Genomic DNA, 13647 nt, shown 5'->3' on the forward strand with positions numbered 1-13647 from the left:
GTGTCCTCTCCTATTATGTAATTCTTTCATCCCAGGTTGCTAAACAAACGCTATATTGGTTGAGTGGGAGAAAAGGCTGTCCTTGATTCAAAAAGTTGAGTCCACTGTCAGGTGACTTTAATTTTACAATTGTAATGTAATCTAAATCAGCGAGGGTGCTCCACCCTGCGTCACTTAGCCTTGCTGTTCCGAAACTAGGCAGAATATATGTCCATACTGTGCAATATTTTAACTATACGCAATCAAATAGTGTGTGTATAATTTTGCATTTAGTTTGATTAAAGAACTCTTAATACAGACCAAAGCATGAATTACAGTTATAATAAAGATTGTTCTGAAGAAGATTAATTGTGAATTTTCCTTTCACTGTAAACATAAATATTTGATCCAGGTCACTCGCACTCCATTGAAGAATCCATGTGTTCGTCTGCCATTAAATGTACATTCCATTGTTTAATCTATTTTGTTTTTAATATTGAAAGTTTCCTTTTTCTAAATATTCAAGTTTTGGAACATATGAGAAATGAGGTTTCAGGGAGACAGTCATTTGCCCACTTCACTCAAATGGCTAATTTAAAACTTCGACCTCTTACCTTCACAGCCTGTAACGCGCCCTCTAGATCTGAACTCATTCATCATGAAGCAAGGCAAAGATCTGTTTTAAAGCTACAGTCTTGTTTAAAACCCGAAAACACATTGGCACAACTCGTGATAAATTAAAGTTTTTCTTTGGTTTATTGATATGTTTCATTATTTGTTTCGAAGGAAGAAAATTCCTTATTTACATTTGATTGCAATGTTGCTACATATTTCAAATGTTCATCACTGACTTGTTTACATCCGTGAGCTTCACTGCAATGATCAGAAGGTAAATCCAACATTTATTTCTGCGGGCAAGTGGCCATTGACCTTAATTTCACTTAGTCAGGGAACTCTACTTCATAGAATCCCTGCTTTCCCCGATCAGCGTTATAGGGATATTGTTCGGGTATTCATGGCACTTTTTCTTAGCGTTCAGTTGCACTCCGGCACCAGTCACATACACAAGCAATGCATTCAATTTGAATATTTTAATCAATCTCAAGTGTTTATAAACGCAACAGATGTGCACAGCTTTCCTTGCCACTTACTCCTAGCTATGCTTCAGTTCTAGAAAGTCTAAAGATTATTGAATACCGTTTGCTTTCACGTTTAGCAAAATTCACTCTTCAAACCCAAGATAAAATACGTTGCACTAAAAACTGTCTCTATCGTAGAACAATCTCATAACTTTTAGGGAGATTTGTATGAACACTACTTATGAAGATGAGAACTTTTTGACCAGAATATATAATATTGGCAACCTCGGTATGAGGATACCCCAAAAGGGTTTGTCACTGCACCATAAAGGAATGTTGCTCAAACCATTTTTGGTTCAAACTGTTTGATTCCAGTTAAAGCAGTAAACGAAGGGTTCAAATTTGAACTAATACCTTAATTGTTCAATTCCTTTTAAAGAGAGCTTTAGTTCACAGCTGCGCTAGTCTTTAAGGCTTATAAGAGTAACGTTATCAATATTTATTGAAACCACCTTATCCGTCGAAACAATGTTTTAACTTTGACCGGTTTGTTAGCTGGTGGGGTTGCATGTAATATTTAAAACACCCGTGAGTTATTAGCTTTTTTTAAGGGCTCTGATTGATTTTTGAACTCTTGACATAGACTTCAGTTGTGAGAATGATGTATGTTTTAGAGAGAAAATGTGTTTTTTAAAAGTTGTTAAATGCACCAAAGTATATGTTATGAATTGGTTTGCAAAGGCATGCAATAGATGGCAAAGGTGCACATGATAACTTGACATATAGATTTTTTTTTGGGGAGTGCAAGTTATTGACCAGAATAAAGAAAAGTTGATAAAATGTGAATGTCCTGGAGGAGAATGCACACAATCCCATTCAAACAAAAGAGAGGTTTATAGAAAATGGCTTTGGCAGTTAATGTGAACTATTATTGCTAGATTGATTGTATTGCTTATGTTGACAAATTGTACACCAACTCTTCCAATGTGGAAAAGTGCATTTATTCCAGATACCAACACTATAATGAATAGGGGGGACAAAGTCACTAAATCTATCATTGGAAAAATCTTTAGAGTGCTAAAGTCTAAGTTGTGCATCATAGTTTATAAATCGTTCCCATTGTTATGGGCCACATAATTGTTTCCAGACCTCAATTGTATAATGCCAATGGCTCATACACTCAATAGCTGGAATGGCTCTCATCTAAACCCTTGTCTGAAAAGGAAACCTTGATGACCTCGCTGCCTACTACTCGTATATCCCTTCTAAAGTCATCATCAAAAATATGCGCAGTGGTTGAATTAACTGAGCTGGAGAAGTAGGCTTGTAAAAAAGAAAAGGTAAAAGGTACTGACCATCGCATTTGTTTTGGACTACATCATGCAGAAGTCAATGTGTGTGTTTTGGCTGCGAATGGTCTTTGCCGTTTTAACCGGCTGCTTGACGATTAATATGTTGTTCTAGTGATGAGAGCATATGCACAGAAATGTTTTTCAGATCATAGCCTATTGGGGGAAGGAGCATGGCTTTTACTGGAAGATATTGTAACTTCTGAACCACATGACGGGAAACTAATTAGAAAGGCTTTTGAGAAGCCTTCACCTATAATTTTTGTAGTGTTACTGCTGGAATTGTAGTTGAACTCACTCCAGATACTGTGTAAAATGAGTGTAAACATGTTTGTTTCAAATACAAACTCAGTTGTAAGGGTTAATAGCAGCTATGTGTTTCATTGACTTGTGCCAGGATGAAAGGCGGCTATCCCAAGGCTTGGGATAAGTTAAGTTTGAAAAAAATGATAGTTATTAGATAAGAGACTATTTAATTAAACTAGAGGTATTCAAAATGTTAAAGCAGGCTCTCGTTATCAACTATCTTTCGACCAAGTAAAAACACATGGATCCTGAAGCTAATTTACTTTCCTTAAACAGGGTTAAGTATTATATCAAGCATAAGCACCTCTTGATTGTGTAAATGCAGATAGAAAACATGACCCTCTAGCCCTGTATGCCCTTATGGAGATGACTTATTGTATCCTGATTTGGGGTAATACTTAAGTTGCATAAATGCAGGTATTCCATCATGAAAAAATTGTGTTGTAAGAAGGGGACATAGAATTGATTGGTTCATTTTCTACTATTATGCCTTGCTGTGCTGCTTAATTTAGAATCTTAAACAACAAAGTGATAGAATGCTTGAATAAATATAAAATGCAAAAATAACAGTTGATTGATAAAATGCAGAACAATGTCATACATTCACCCCAGTACAGAGATCTGGGCCTAAATCCATCGTTTTTTGCACTCCACACCACCCCAGTTCAGACATGGCCATATGCAAATCAGCCTTAACCCTGTGCCTCATGGGAACAGTCCACCCAATCTGCCAAACCATGTCTTTCCTGGACCGGAATCAAGCATGCTAGGACTGGTTTCTGGCTATCAGCTGTCTTCAGCCAGGATAGCTTGACTCCAATGGTGTGGAGAGCATGGGACTCACGTCTGAGCATACCCATCCCACTCAGGGTGACGAATGCAAAAATAACAGTTGATGGTCTGAATGCAGAACAATGTCATACATTCACCCCAGGACAGAGATCTGGGCCTAAATCCATCGTTTTTTTGCACTCCACACCGCCCCAGTTCAGACATGGCCATATGCAAATCAGCCTTGACTCTGTGCCTCCATGAGAACAGTCCAGCCCGAACTGCCAAGCCAGGTCTTTCCTGGACCGGAATCAAGCATCCTAGGACCGGTTTCTGGCTATCAGCCGTCTTCAGCCAGGATAGCTTGACTCCAGTGGTGTGGAGAGCATGGGACTCACGTCTGAGCATACCCATCCAACTTAAGGTGACAAATGCAAAAATAATAGTTGATGGACAGAATGCAGAACAATGTCATACAATCACCCCAGTACAGAGACCTGGGCCTAATCGTTTTTTTGCACTCCACACCACCCCATCAGTCACTTGTGGTTGCTAAGGGCTGCTTTCAAACACTCGGTTTTTGCCCACTTTCACACTAGACAGAATCCTGCCACATGCAAATCAGGGCGTGTCCTTCTTAGGCCTCATCAGTGATGTTTAGCATGAACCTGTGGCACAGTAAGCTCGAGGCTAACATCTGGGTATACCCATCACAGTTGGGGCATCGACTGCAACAGAGTGATAGAAGGAATGCTTGAATTAATCTCAGAAACTGGTGGTCCCTTAAGGCAGCATTCCAAACCACTGTTTCCACCCACTATGCCACGGAGATCTGCAAATCAGCCTTGGTCCTGCTCTAACTGAAACAGTTCAGTGTGAACTGCTGCCACACCAGATCTCCTCGGATGGAAATGCAAGCAACCCCAGACTGGATTCGACCTGTTCAGGCTTGGTCGGTGAGGTATAGCTTAAATGGCACAATGAGCGCTGGACCCACACCTGGACATACCTTTAGTGTGTGTAGGGCCTCTTTTTGCATCAAACACCAGAGCGCCTGGCATTTCAGTCCTACATTTCTTATTGGAGCATGACCAAGGTTGATTTGTATTTGGCTGATCCTCTCTGAGATGGCATGGTGGGCAAAAATCAATGGACTGGACTGTGGTACAGAGTCACAACCAGTGGCCAAGATAAATTCACTTTTTTACTCTACTACAAAGATGGCACGTGCTTTTTAATAAATCTTCACATTCGTCTACTGAGTCTCTACTGTTGTTTATTATGTTCTTTGAAGTATTTAAGAAGAAAGATTGTAATATATTAGAAATGTTTCCTTTTTACTTTGTCATAATTATTTTTGATGGGCTAATATGGACTGTTATTGCAAATAAACTTTCCTTTATTCGTATCCGTAGTTCTTGGTGTATTGCACATTAGGTGTGAGCATTAGTCCTTTACATTTCAGCATTGAATCTTTTCAGCATGTTTTTCTTGTCTTGTGTTTCTGCTAGATGGCAACCACAACTCTTCCGACCTCTGGAGCTCGTCTAATGGGATGAGCCAACCGGGGTACGGGGGAATGCTTGGCAGCTCCGCTTCCCACATGCCCCAGTCCAGCAGTTATGGCAGTCTACACACGCACGAGCGCTTGGTAAGATTTGCCACAAAATAGTGTTTTTCTTATTGAAGTGCGATAACCGAGTAATTCTAAAGTCCATTCTGTCTTTTTCTGATTATTTTTAGAATTACCCACCGCATTCAGTGTCGCCAACGGAGGTAAATGCCAGTCTTCCACCCATGTCCAGCTTCCATCGAGGAAACTCCAGTAATCCACCATATGTTGCATCTTCACACACTCCTCCCATCAGTGGAACAGACAATCTCTTAGGTGAGTCTAGTCTAAAGCATTCACTGCTATATACGTAAAGCTGCAATTAGTACCTTGGAATCACATTTTCCTTAGCAGCTTTGCCGGTCGAGATTGAACCGAAACCTGTTATGTTTAATGCTTGGAGTTATGCAGTACACCTGTGAAAATGGGAGATATAGGTTACACTCAACCACTTTAGGTTAAGAGATTCCTTAGCTTACCATGCTGTTACTTGCTGAAAGCTGTTTTTGCACCATGTTAATAACTCAAATTAGACTAGTGTAACAGTTACTATAGTACAGCTACAAGAAGAGTAGCCAAAATGTAACAGTTTGGTAAGCAGTAAACCATTGATTGGCCTGAAATGCCATTTAGCTTTTATTTTACAGATACTTGTGCTGAACTGGGGACCCGAGTTCGGGACGTCATCTGGGGTTGCAATGGTACATGGTACACTCTGACTTCGTAGTGTGCCCGCAGCCTGCATGCATAGAAATTCAAGTGAGAGTAGGTTGTTTAAATCCTTATGCACTATTGTTGAAATATTTCACATATGAAGTTGACTTAAGAACGTGTGATGTTGCAAGATGGCAGTTTTACATATGGGATGGGGCGAAATCTTGGTCCGAGGAAATGAAGCCAAAGAAAAACTTAATTATATTGGAGAAAAAAACAAGGAATTTAAGTGGTGCTAAACTACTTTGTTGATTTATCAAAAGACTTCTTAGTTTTTATTATTATGGCTTATTTCTGGATTGATACAGGCAAAAAACTGTTAAGGGGGCGGCCTGGTGGCTGCTATTTCTATCACACTACAACTACATTATTTCTTGCTTTTTTCCTCTTACTCTCACTCCTCTGCTCCCTTTTTTTCTCCCTGCTCTATACTTCTCCCTCCCACACTATTTCTTTTGTACTTTTTACAGGATGTCAAATTTTAATGAAGATTCACCGATTTGAACCCTAGATTCTTATTTTAAACATTACTCTTGGGCTAAAAACTTCTGATAAATAAAATAAACCCTTGCAATTCAGGGATGAACCTACTTTATATTCTCGTATACTGAACAGGAGAAATGTCATGCCGCTATCTGATGTACGGCTCGTGAGGTAGCATTTATGTTTCTGTGAAAGTTTGGAAGACGTGCTGCATTATTGTATATCAAAAGCAGGTGCTTGGCATACAAAATAGATTGCACATTTTGACCCATGATGATATAGTTTTATTTTCAATTTAAGTATTGACATTCCTGCCTAAAATGTACGGTTTTCACAAAATATAGTATGAAGTTGGTATAATTATTGATACAGAAACATCCAAGCTCCGGTTATCAATTACGGCTTCCTGCATAATGACATTTCTTTGACTGGAGAGTCACATGGTTGCTCGATAAGGCCCCTATGTTACATTATGCATCTTGTAAATGGGGCATTGCATTTGTTAAGTATTCCGTGAAGCATTCCTTGAGCAGGAGCTACTTAGAATTCCAAGCGTCCAGAAATAGATTAGAGGTACACTGGGCACGTATTAGTAATATTATAAATAAGACGGTTCAATAGAGTTAACAATTGCACTGCTTTTGAAAAGACACGCGTCATCTAGAAGGAAATGTAGAACTGATACATTTACTTTTTAATTTGCTGCCTTTGTTTTATAGACTATGTAATGCCATTAAAATTAGTTTGTCGATGTTTTAATTAAAGCTAAGTGAGATAAAGGATCATGAAACAAGATTTGACGAACTTTAAATATTGCTTGATCTGCAAACCCTGGACCAAGACGCAGTCCTTGAACTTTCTAGCACCAGCTTGTCTTGAATAGCTTATTCTTTTTCATAACCGTTTCTAAAACAGTATATTTCTTGCGGTATACATTGAGTAGACTAAAAGTTTTGGATGTTAAATCAGAGTGCTAATTAATATATTCCATTTAAAAACGAATTTAAATTGTAATGTATATTCCATTGCTGCTTTTATTTTCGTGAGCCCATTAGCCTGTTATTTTTATTTATTTATTTTTGAGGAGGGGGGAGATAGGGAGTCCTTTATAAGGGTCTTTTTTATATCCTGGTGGGAGTAACTTACTGGTTAAAGGAGGGCTCTTTGGAGTCCTGCACTTTTGTTTGCATTATCCATTCTTGCCTCGTTCTCTCTCAGGACTAATAGAAAGTTTGTCCTGCAGTTCAGTCAGCAGTTGTGGACAAAATACAGCCTAGAGTTTACCAACATTAAAACTAGATTAGTACGACTTAAAGGCACTTGTAAAATGATTAACTGGATCCCAGAACTAGCAGGCTTCCAAAACTAATTAATATACGGGATCAAGCAAATTCCGGAAACATATTTTAAAGTCTTGTTAAAAATCTTACTTGCTTCATAATGGGAGTTGCAAGATGCTTTCAGGGATGTTCCTAAGTACATTCAAATAACGTCTAGCCCAAAATTGATCCTTTTTTTTCATAGTGATGCATATCGCAGTCTTTGAAATCTCCATAAAACTTTGTAATGAGTTCTGTGTGAAAATAGGCCTTTTGAGTCTTGAAAATGCATTTAAATGTTACTTCTGGTTAACTTGTCAAGGCTAAAAGTCCTTAGAAATTGTTCTCCATAGAGGTTGACGTGACTCTGTGGCTACAACGTTTAGTCAATTTGGAACCCGAAGGTGGTAGTCTTCCGTTGAAACATGCTATTTGATAAAGGCATTTGAAGACCACATGTCTTGAGAATGATATTGGCCCACTCTATGCCATTAGATTCTTAAATCTACCCATGACCCATTGTCTTATATAAAACAGCAAGTAAGTAAAAAATTAACTTGTAGTGATTATGTTTTACTGAAGATAGCTTAAAAGGCTCACACTTTTGTGTCATTTACCTTTGATGCCCTTGTTTCTAAAGTGCTCTTGCAACAAGATAAGCAGCTTTATATTGCAGTAATGCCCAGGCTCTACTACACTGTGTTTTGCAGACATACAGACCATATAGGAGATCCCTTTCTCAAATTGCTTCTTCTGAAAGTTGTGTCTCAAATGTTGAAGAATGTCTCTCTCTCTACCCATGTGACTCCGCACTTAATCACCTTCTCCCAGTCTGGCACTCACCATCACCATCACACTCCCTCTTCTTCACTTCCTCTTTTTTCACTGCTCTTCCCCACATCACTAGAACTGTCAAGCACAGTCTGCAATACCCAAGCAGTGCGGGTCAGTGCTTGAGGATGCGTTACCAGCAGTTCACTTAGAGGTTGTCCATTCAGATAGTTATGCACAGTGAGCCATGTCATCATATTTGTCACAAATCGCGGCGAAGGAGAAGCCATTATAACTGGCAACAAATTCTGACAGTAGAAATGGATGGAAATGCGCACAATAACTGCAAAGATCTAGAGTTCAAATGAGGTGCATTCAAGCCGAATAGCAACAGCATGTTAAGCCAAGCTAGCGTGTGGTAAGTATCTTTTTATGTGAAATATTTACTAGGTCTTTGGTGTAAGAACCTAATTTAATTTTTGAAAAGTACCTGCTTATTTGTAGCCAGCAATTCACTGTGGTCTTTTTTTTTCAAACACAAGGTGCAGCAGCCAGAGGGAACAATGCTGGGGGCTCTCAAACCGGCGATGCTCTTGGGAAAGCTCTGGCTTCTGTAAGTGTCAACGTGGTCGATGTGAATATTGGTGTTACCTTTAAGCTTGCTTCTGTTGTTTCTTTTTCAATGGCATTGAAGAGTATCTCACTTGATCATGTTCCTGCCCCATGATGTGGTCTGCATCTCCAAGTGTTACACATAAAAATAGTTACATAAGCGATTTACAATTAAATAGTCCTTGATGCATAAAGTTACCACAGTGTGGCGTACATTTACCTTGTTGACGTTACAGTACACTTCTGTTGTCTATTGTATTGCAAACAAGATTGTGATAGTCCAGTAGTCCCTAAAAAATGACAAAACTTTGACAACTACTACACATACAACAAACCCTACTTTTAAAGAGGTCATAAGCAAGTTGAACTTCTTTATAAATGAACACTCTTCAGTACAGTAAAGGGTTTTGCTTTTATGCGACACTGTTGTAGTTACTGTATTGTAAATCTGTGGATGAGTGCGGGTACATCTCAAATGAAAGCTGGAGGTAGAGGTGACCGGGTCAAGTGATAAGTTCAGTGTCGTGAAAGGAGGGCCTTTTGTGACCAGACAGAAGATTATGATTGAATAGGGGTTTGCTGAAGGGATTCAGTGGGGTGTGTGCACTGTTATATAAGGGGTAGTTGCAAATTATCCATATTTCATAGTATGTCCTGAAAAAACAATACACTTACACTCACAAAACGTTGATTCAGCATTGGCATGTTTTGGAGCATTTGCCATGTTGCGCGTTGACCACCATCAATTAATTATTTGTAGACCTCTGCAAAAAATCATAAAACCTCTGATTTTTATTTGCACTGAGTATTTTGAAGTTGTTTACAAGACTGTTTTTAGAAGTCATGAAATATTAATAACACAAAAGCCTTCACATTGTATTGATGGACCTTCCTACAACAGGCTGGAAATAAATGTTGGACGTTCACAAATGGTGTTGTGTTGTCTGCATTTAAGCAGCTATAAATGTTTTCTTGGAGTGCATCAGAGCCTGGAGTAGGAGGTTTCTCAGGGTCCGGACCTTGTTGGTCAGGAGTAGAGTATTGGCTTTTAATAATGTCGTTTTCTGTGCCACCTTCAATTTAATGAACTCTAGGCCCAACATTATTTCCATTTAAACTTTGGCAGGAATAATTGCTTTTAAAAATTGCAAACGTTTGGAAGAGACCATAAAAGAAGACAAAGGAAGTAACATGTTGTTGAGCATAGAAACCAGATTTTAAATTCTATGGTTTTAAGACTGTTTCTTTGTATAAATCAGCCTTACATGCTTGAATGTAAGATTCTCATTGTGTGAGCTGTTTGCAAATTAACACTGCTGCCACCTATGACCATTCTTTGCTTGTTTGGTAGAGTGCCAAAACTCCTTTCCCCCACATTTGCTCTAAGAAGTTGTAGCGCTGCACTTAGAATTTATGCACAGAAATACCTGTGCATTGCTCTAAAAAGTTGTAGCGCTTCACTAAGAATTTATGCACAGAAATACCTGTGTGTCGTCCAAACAGAGCTCTGGCAATATAGATTTACCGTCCTCCCTGAACCACATGGATCATTCTTTGCATACACACATGCGGTTGGATCTTGGATCTCTGTGCGATTAGTGCTTGGTGACAATTATTGAAACCCAGGACTTTGAAAGCATTAATGAGAATGTTTGCTCATTGTTCCTCCCCCCAAAACGTGCTCTTAAATCTATGTATTCTATAATTAGAGGAGGGGAAGACGAGGCGGGGTTGCTCGTTTGCTTTGGTGGGTGGGCCTTGGTTGTCATGGTAATTCAGTTCTGTCATCCTATGTCGTTTGCTTGGCAGGAGCGGGTCATTCCATAAATCATTTCTGCCATTGCTGATGCTGATGCATTCCATCTGCTCTGTCAGTGCATGGCGTAGTCTGCTGAAATCGGGTCCATGCTCCATCCATCTGCCTTGGCGACACCCAAAGCTCGGTCACGCTCCTTCTGCAAGCGGAATGGGAGTCTGAGATCTGGAAAATAAATGTAGGAGCTAGCATGACATAAGTGATGCGGAAACTAGCTCAAACTTTTTGAAATTGTATTTACTGATTTTGTGTGTGTATGTGTGTATATATATATATATATATATATGTGTGTGTGTGTGTGTATAAATATATATACACACACACAGAGATAGATATATCGATAGATCTCTCTCTCTCTCTATATATATATATATATATATATATACATATATATTTATACATATATATATAAACCTTGTAAAAAGGGGCTATACGTTTAATCGGTGTCTAGTATCTATATTGAAGCACACTCGTAAACTTGCATAATTCGTGTTAACTGGCGGACATTTTGTGTGCGTTATTTGCTCTGCAAGTATTAAAAAACACCCCACAAATAGTGTCTGATTAAACATGTAAGGCCAGATAATACACAAGTAAAGGTTCTTTTGTTTTAGGTTTAAGGCCGCATTATTATGGGCTTAATCTCAGGATAGGCAAGGAAAAGAATTGTGCTGGAAAGTGTTTACACGAAGTTCCCAAAGCCCCCGTGGATTAAGCGTTGGTTTGGAAAATGAACAAATGCGGATAGTGGACCGGGAGCCGGGCCTCGGTGCTGCTTGTGTTGCGTTTCCTTGAACATTTGCCAGACAGCAACACGTTTGGCTTGAGCCGCGGAGGGTATATGGAGTGAAAAACATCTGCCAAAACAAAGGGCTTGATATTTAATTTAGAGATCAAACGCCGAGGACTATTTAGCTTCCCTGGTTATTGCCAGCCTCTGCTCCTGTGCGTTTTCATCTGGGGCTCGGTAAAGTGCAGTCAGCTCTCGCCAGTCATCTGCATAGTTAAAAGGCGAGTCGCCCTCCTAACAAAAACAATTATAATAAAAGGGAAAATGCAGCCAAGTTGACTTTAAAAAAGAATTCGTGAATTAAGTTTCTTTGTTGCTTCGAGACTCAATAAAATTAGCATCACAAAGCTGGGCTGAAATGTACACTGCAGTGTTTAAAAAATTGCTCTGCGATTTCCCTCCCCGGGACGTCCATTGAGCGGGTTTTGTCTCCGGCCCTTTTCAGGGGCCTCCGGCATATTGAGGTGCTGCGGGCTGGAATGGAGCGTGACTGATGGGAGGCGGGGGCTGTTTTGTGGCTGCAAAATGAGTCGTGTTGTCGTTTAAGCCCGGCAGAAGGCATCCCGCGTATTTGTCGCTGGCCATTTACCAGCGCGGGCACCGTGGCCGGCATGCACAATGAGTGTCGACTTTGTGTCCCTTGTGGCTTGACTCGGGCTTCACAATTTCCCTCTATTGTTTTTCGTTGTCCGTGTCACTGGCTACCACGCAAGATGGCCAGGGACTGTGAGGAGATGGCCTCGCATTGAGGCCCGAAGGCACGCAAAAGACTAGGGAAATATAAATTGTTAGAAATATTGCGATTTAGGCAAAATATATATTTACATAACTAGTAAAACTATTTTGTCCTAGTGATACATGGGAGGTTTCATTTCATAGTCGCTGGTGACACCAGAACCTTAAAATGTTATTAATGGACCGTTTCCTGTGTTTAATATTTTGAGACTTTCCATTGGTTGAAGTTACATTTTTAGGGAAGCCCTTCTTTTCAAACCACCGTGGTTTCTACAAAACAATAGCCACACACAATTTATACATATATCAACCCACAGTTTATTTCAAATTAATAAAGTCAGATTATTTTTGTGATATATAGATCTATATATATAAATTTGCCTGCTGTTTTTGCAGTAACTGCAGTAGTTTCAAAAGCTGTAACTTTAGGAACTGTAATCATTATGATTAATAACCTAAGAAAAAGCATAACACTTTTTAGCAGATAGTGTTAAGAATGCATAAAATGTAAACTATGATTTGTCGCCTAATATTGCCAACATTTCTTGTCGCTCTCCTTTGTAGTTTGTTGTTCAAAGAGCCCCTGATATGGAATTCCATATCAGGGGCTCTTTGACTTTGTTTGGCTAGCAGATATTTTAATACCCAGAAGTTGGCATAAAGTCAACACATACATTACATGTCCTATGATTTTGTGAAATAGATTATTTAATGATTATCAGTAAAATGTCATGCCAACATTTAAAAGGGTATTGGTTGCTGTTATAATTTTGCAGTTGAATGGTGCACAGTTCTTTTGTCATATGCAAAGAGTTTTCTCGTGTCATAGAATATACAGAATGCATATGTGGAACTTCAAGTAGTTTGTCTAGAAATTACATTTTTTTCATTTGATAAATCTATTTACTACAAGTAGAATCCCAGATTGAAACCGGTCCTACTTTTTCTTTTTACTTTTCGTTTTGACAATGTAAAAAAACACCCCATTGTTTGTATATTTTTTTAAGTAGGTTTACAAACATAAATATTTAAATATTCTCGCTGCATAGCTACTGAATACTCATTTCACATATCCTGTTAGGTGTATATTAATGTGTTGTCATAGTTGAATATTTGGTCAGCATAGCAATTACAAATCATGTCCAATAGCTAATCCCAGAAAAAGTCATCTTAAAGTTTGATTTCTGTCACTGGTACCACATGCTTTAGAGCAAAATGTCTTTAATTCACACTTTCTTAACCCTAATCTTGAGTCTTTCATTATGTTTCTATATGGAAATACTAATGTAAACTTTGTTTCGGACTCGCTTA

At 38.9% G+C, this 13647-nt stretch overlaps 1 protein-coding gene across 13 annotated transcripts in view; it reads left to right on the forward strand.

The window, feature by feature from the left end:
* The window catches only part of TCF12 (transcription factor 12), an 864399-nt gene that overhangs the window by 804475 nt on the left and 46277 nt on the right, over positions 1 to 13647 (forward strand). For all 13 annotated transcript variants that reach the window (XM_086958370.1, XM_086958363.1, XM_086958368.1 and 10 more), the window contains 3 exons: positions 4996 to 5135; positions 5228 to 5372; positions 8926 to 8996. In XM_086958370.1, the coding sequence (XP_086814496.1) occupies positions 4996 to 5135; positions 5228 to 5372; positions 8926 to 8996 (356 nt within the window). The remainder of the gene's footprint in view (positions 1 to 4995; positions 5136 to 5227; positions 5373 to 8925; positions 8997 to 13647) is intronic.

The sequence above is a fragment of the Lissotriton vulgaris genome, chromosome 2_1, assembly GCF_964263255.1.
Source record: "Lissotriton vulgaris chromosome 2_1, aLisVul1.2, whole genome shotgun sequence".
Taxonomy (NCBI): domain Eukaryota; kingdom Metazoa; phylum Chordata; class Amphibia; order Caudata; family Salamandridae; genus Lissotriton; species Lissotriton vulgaris.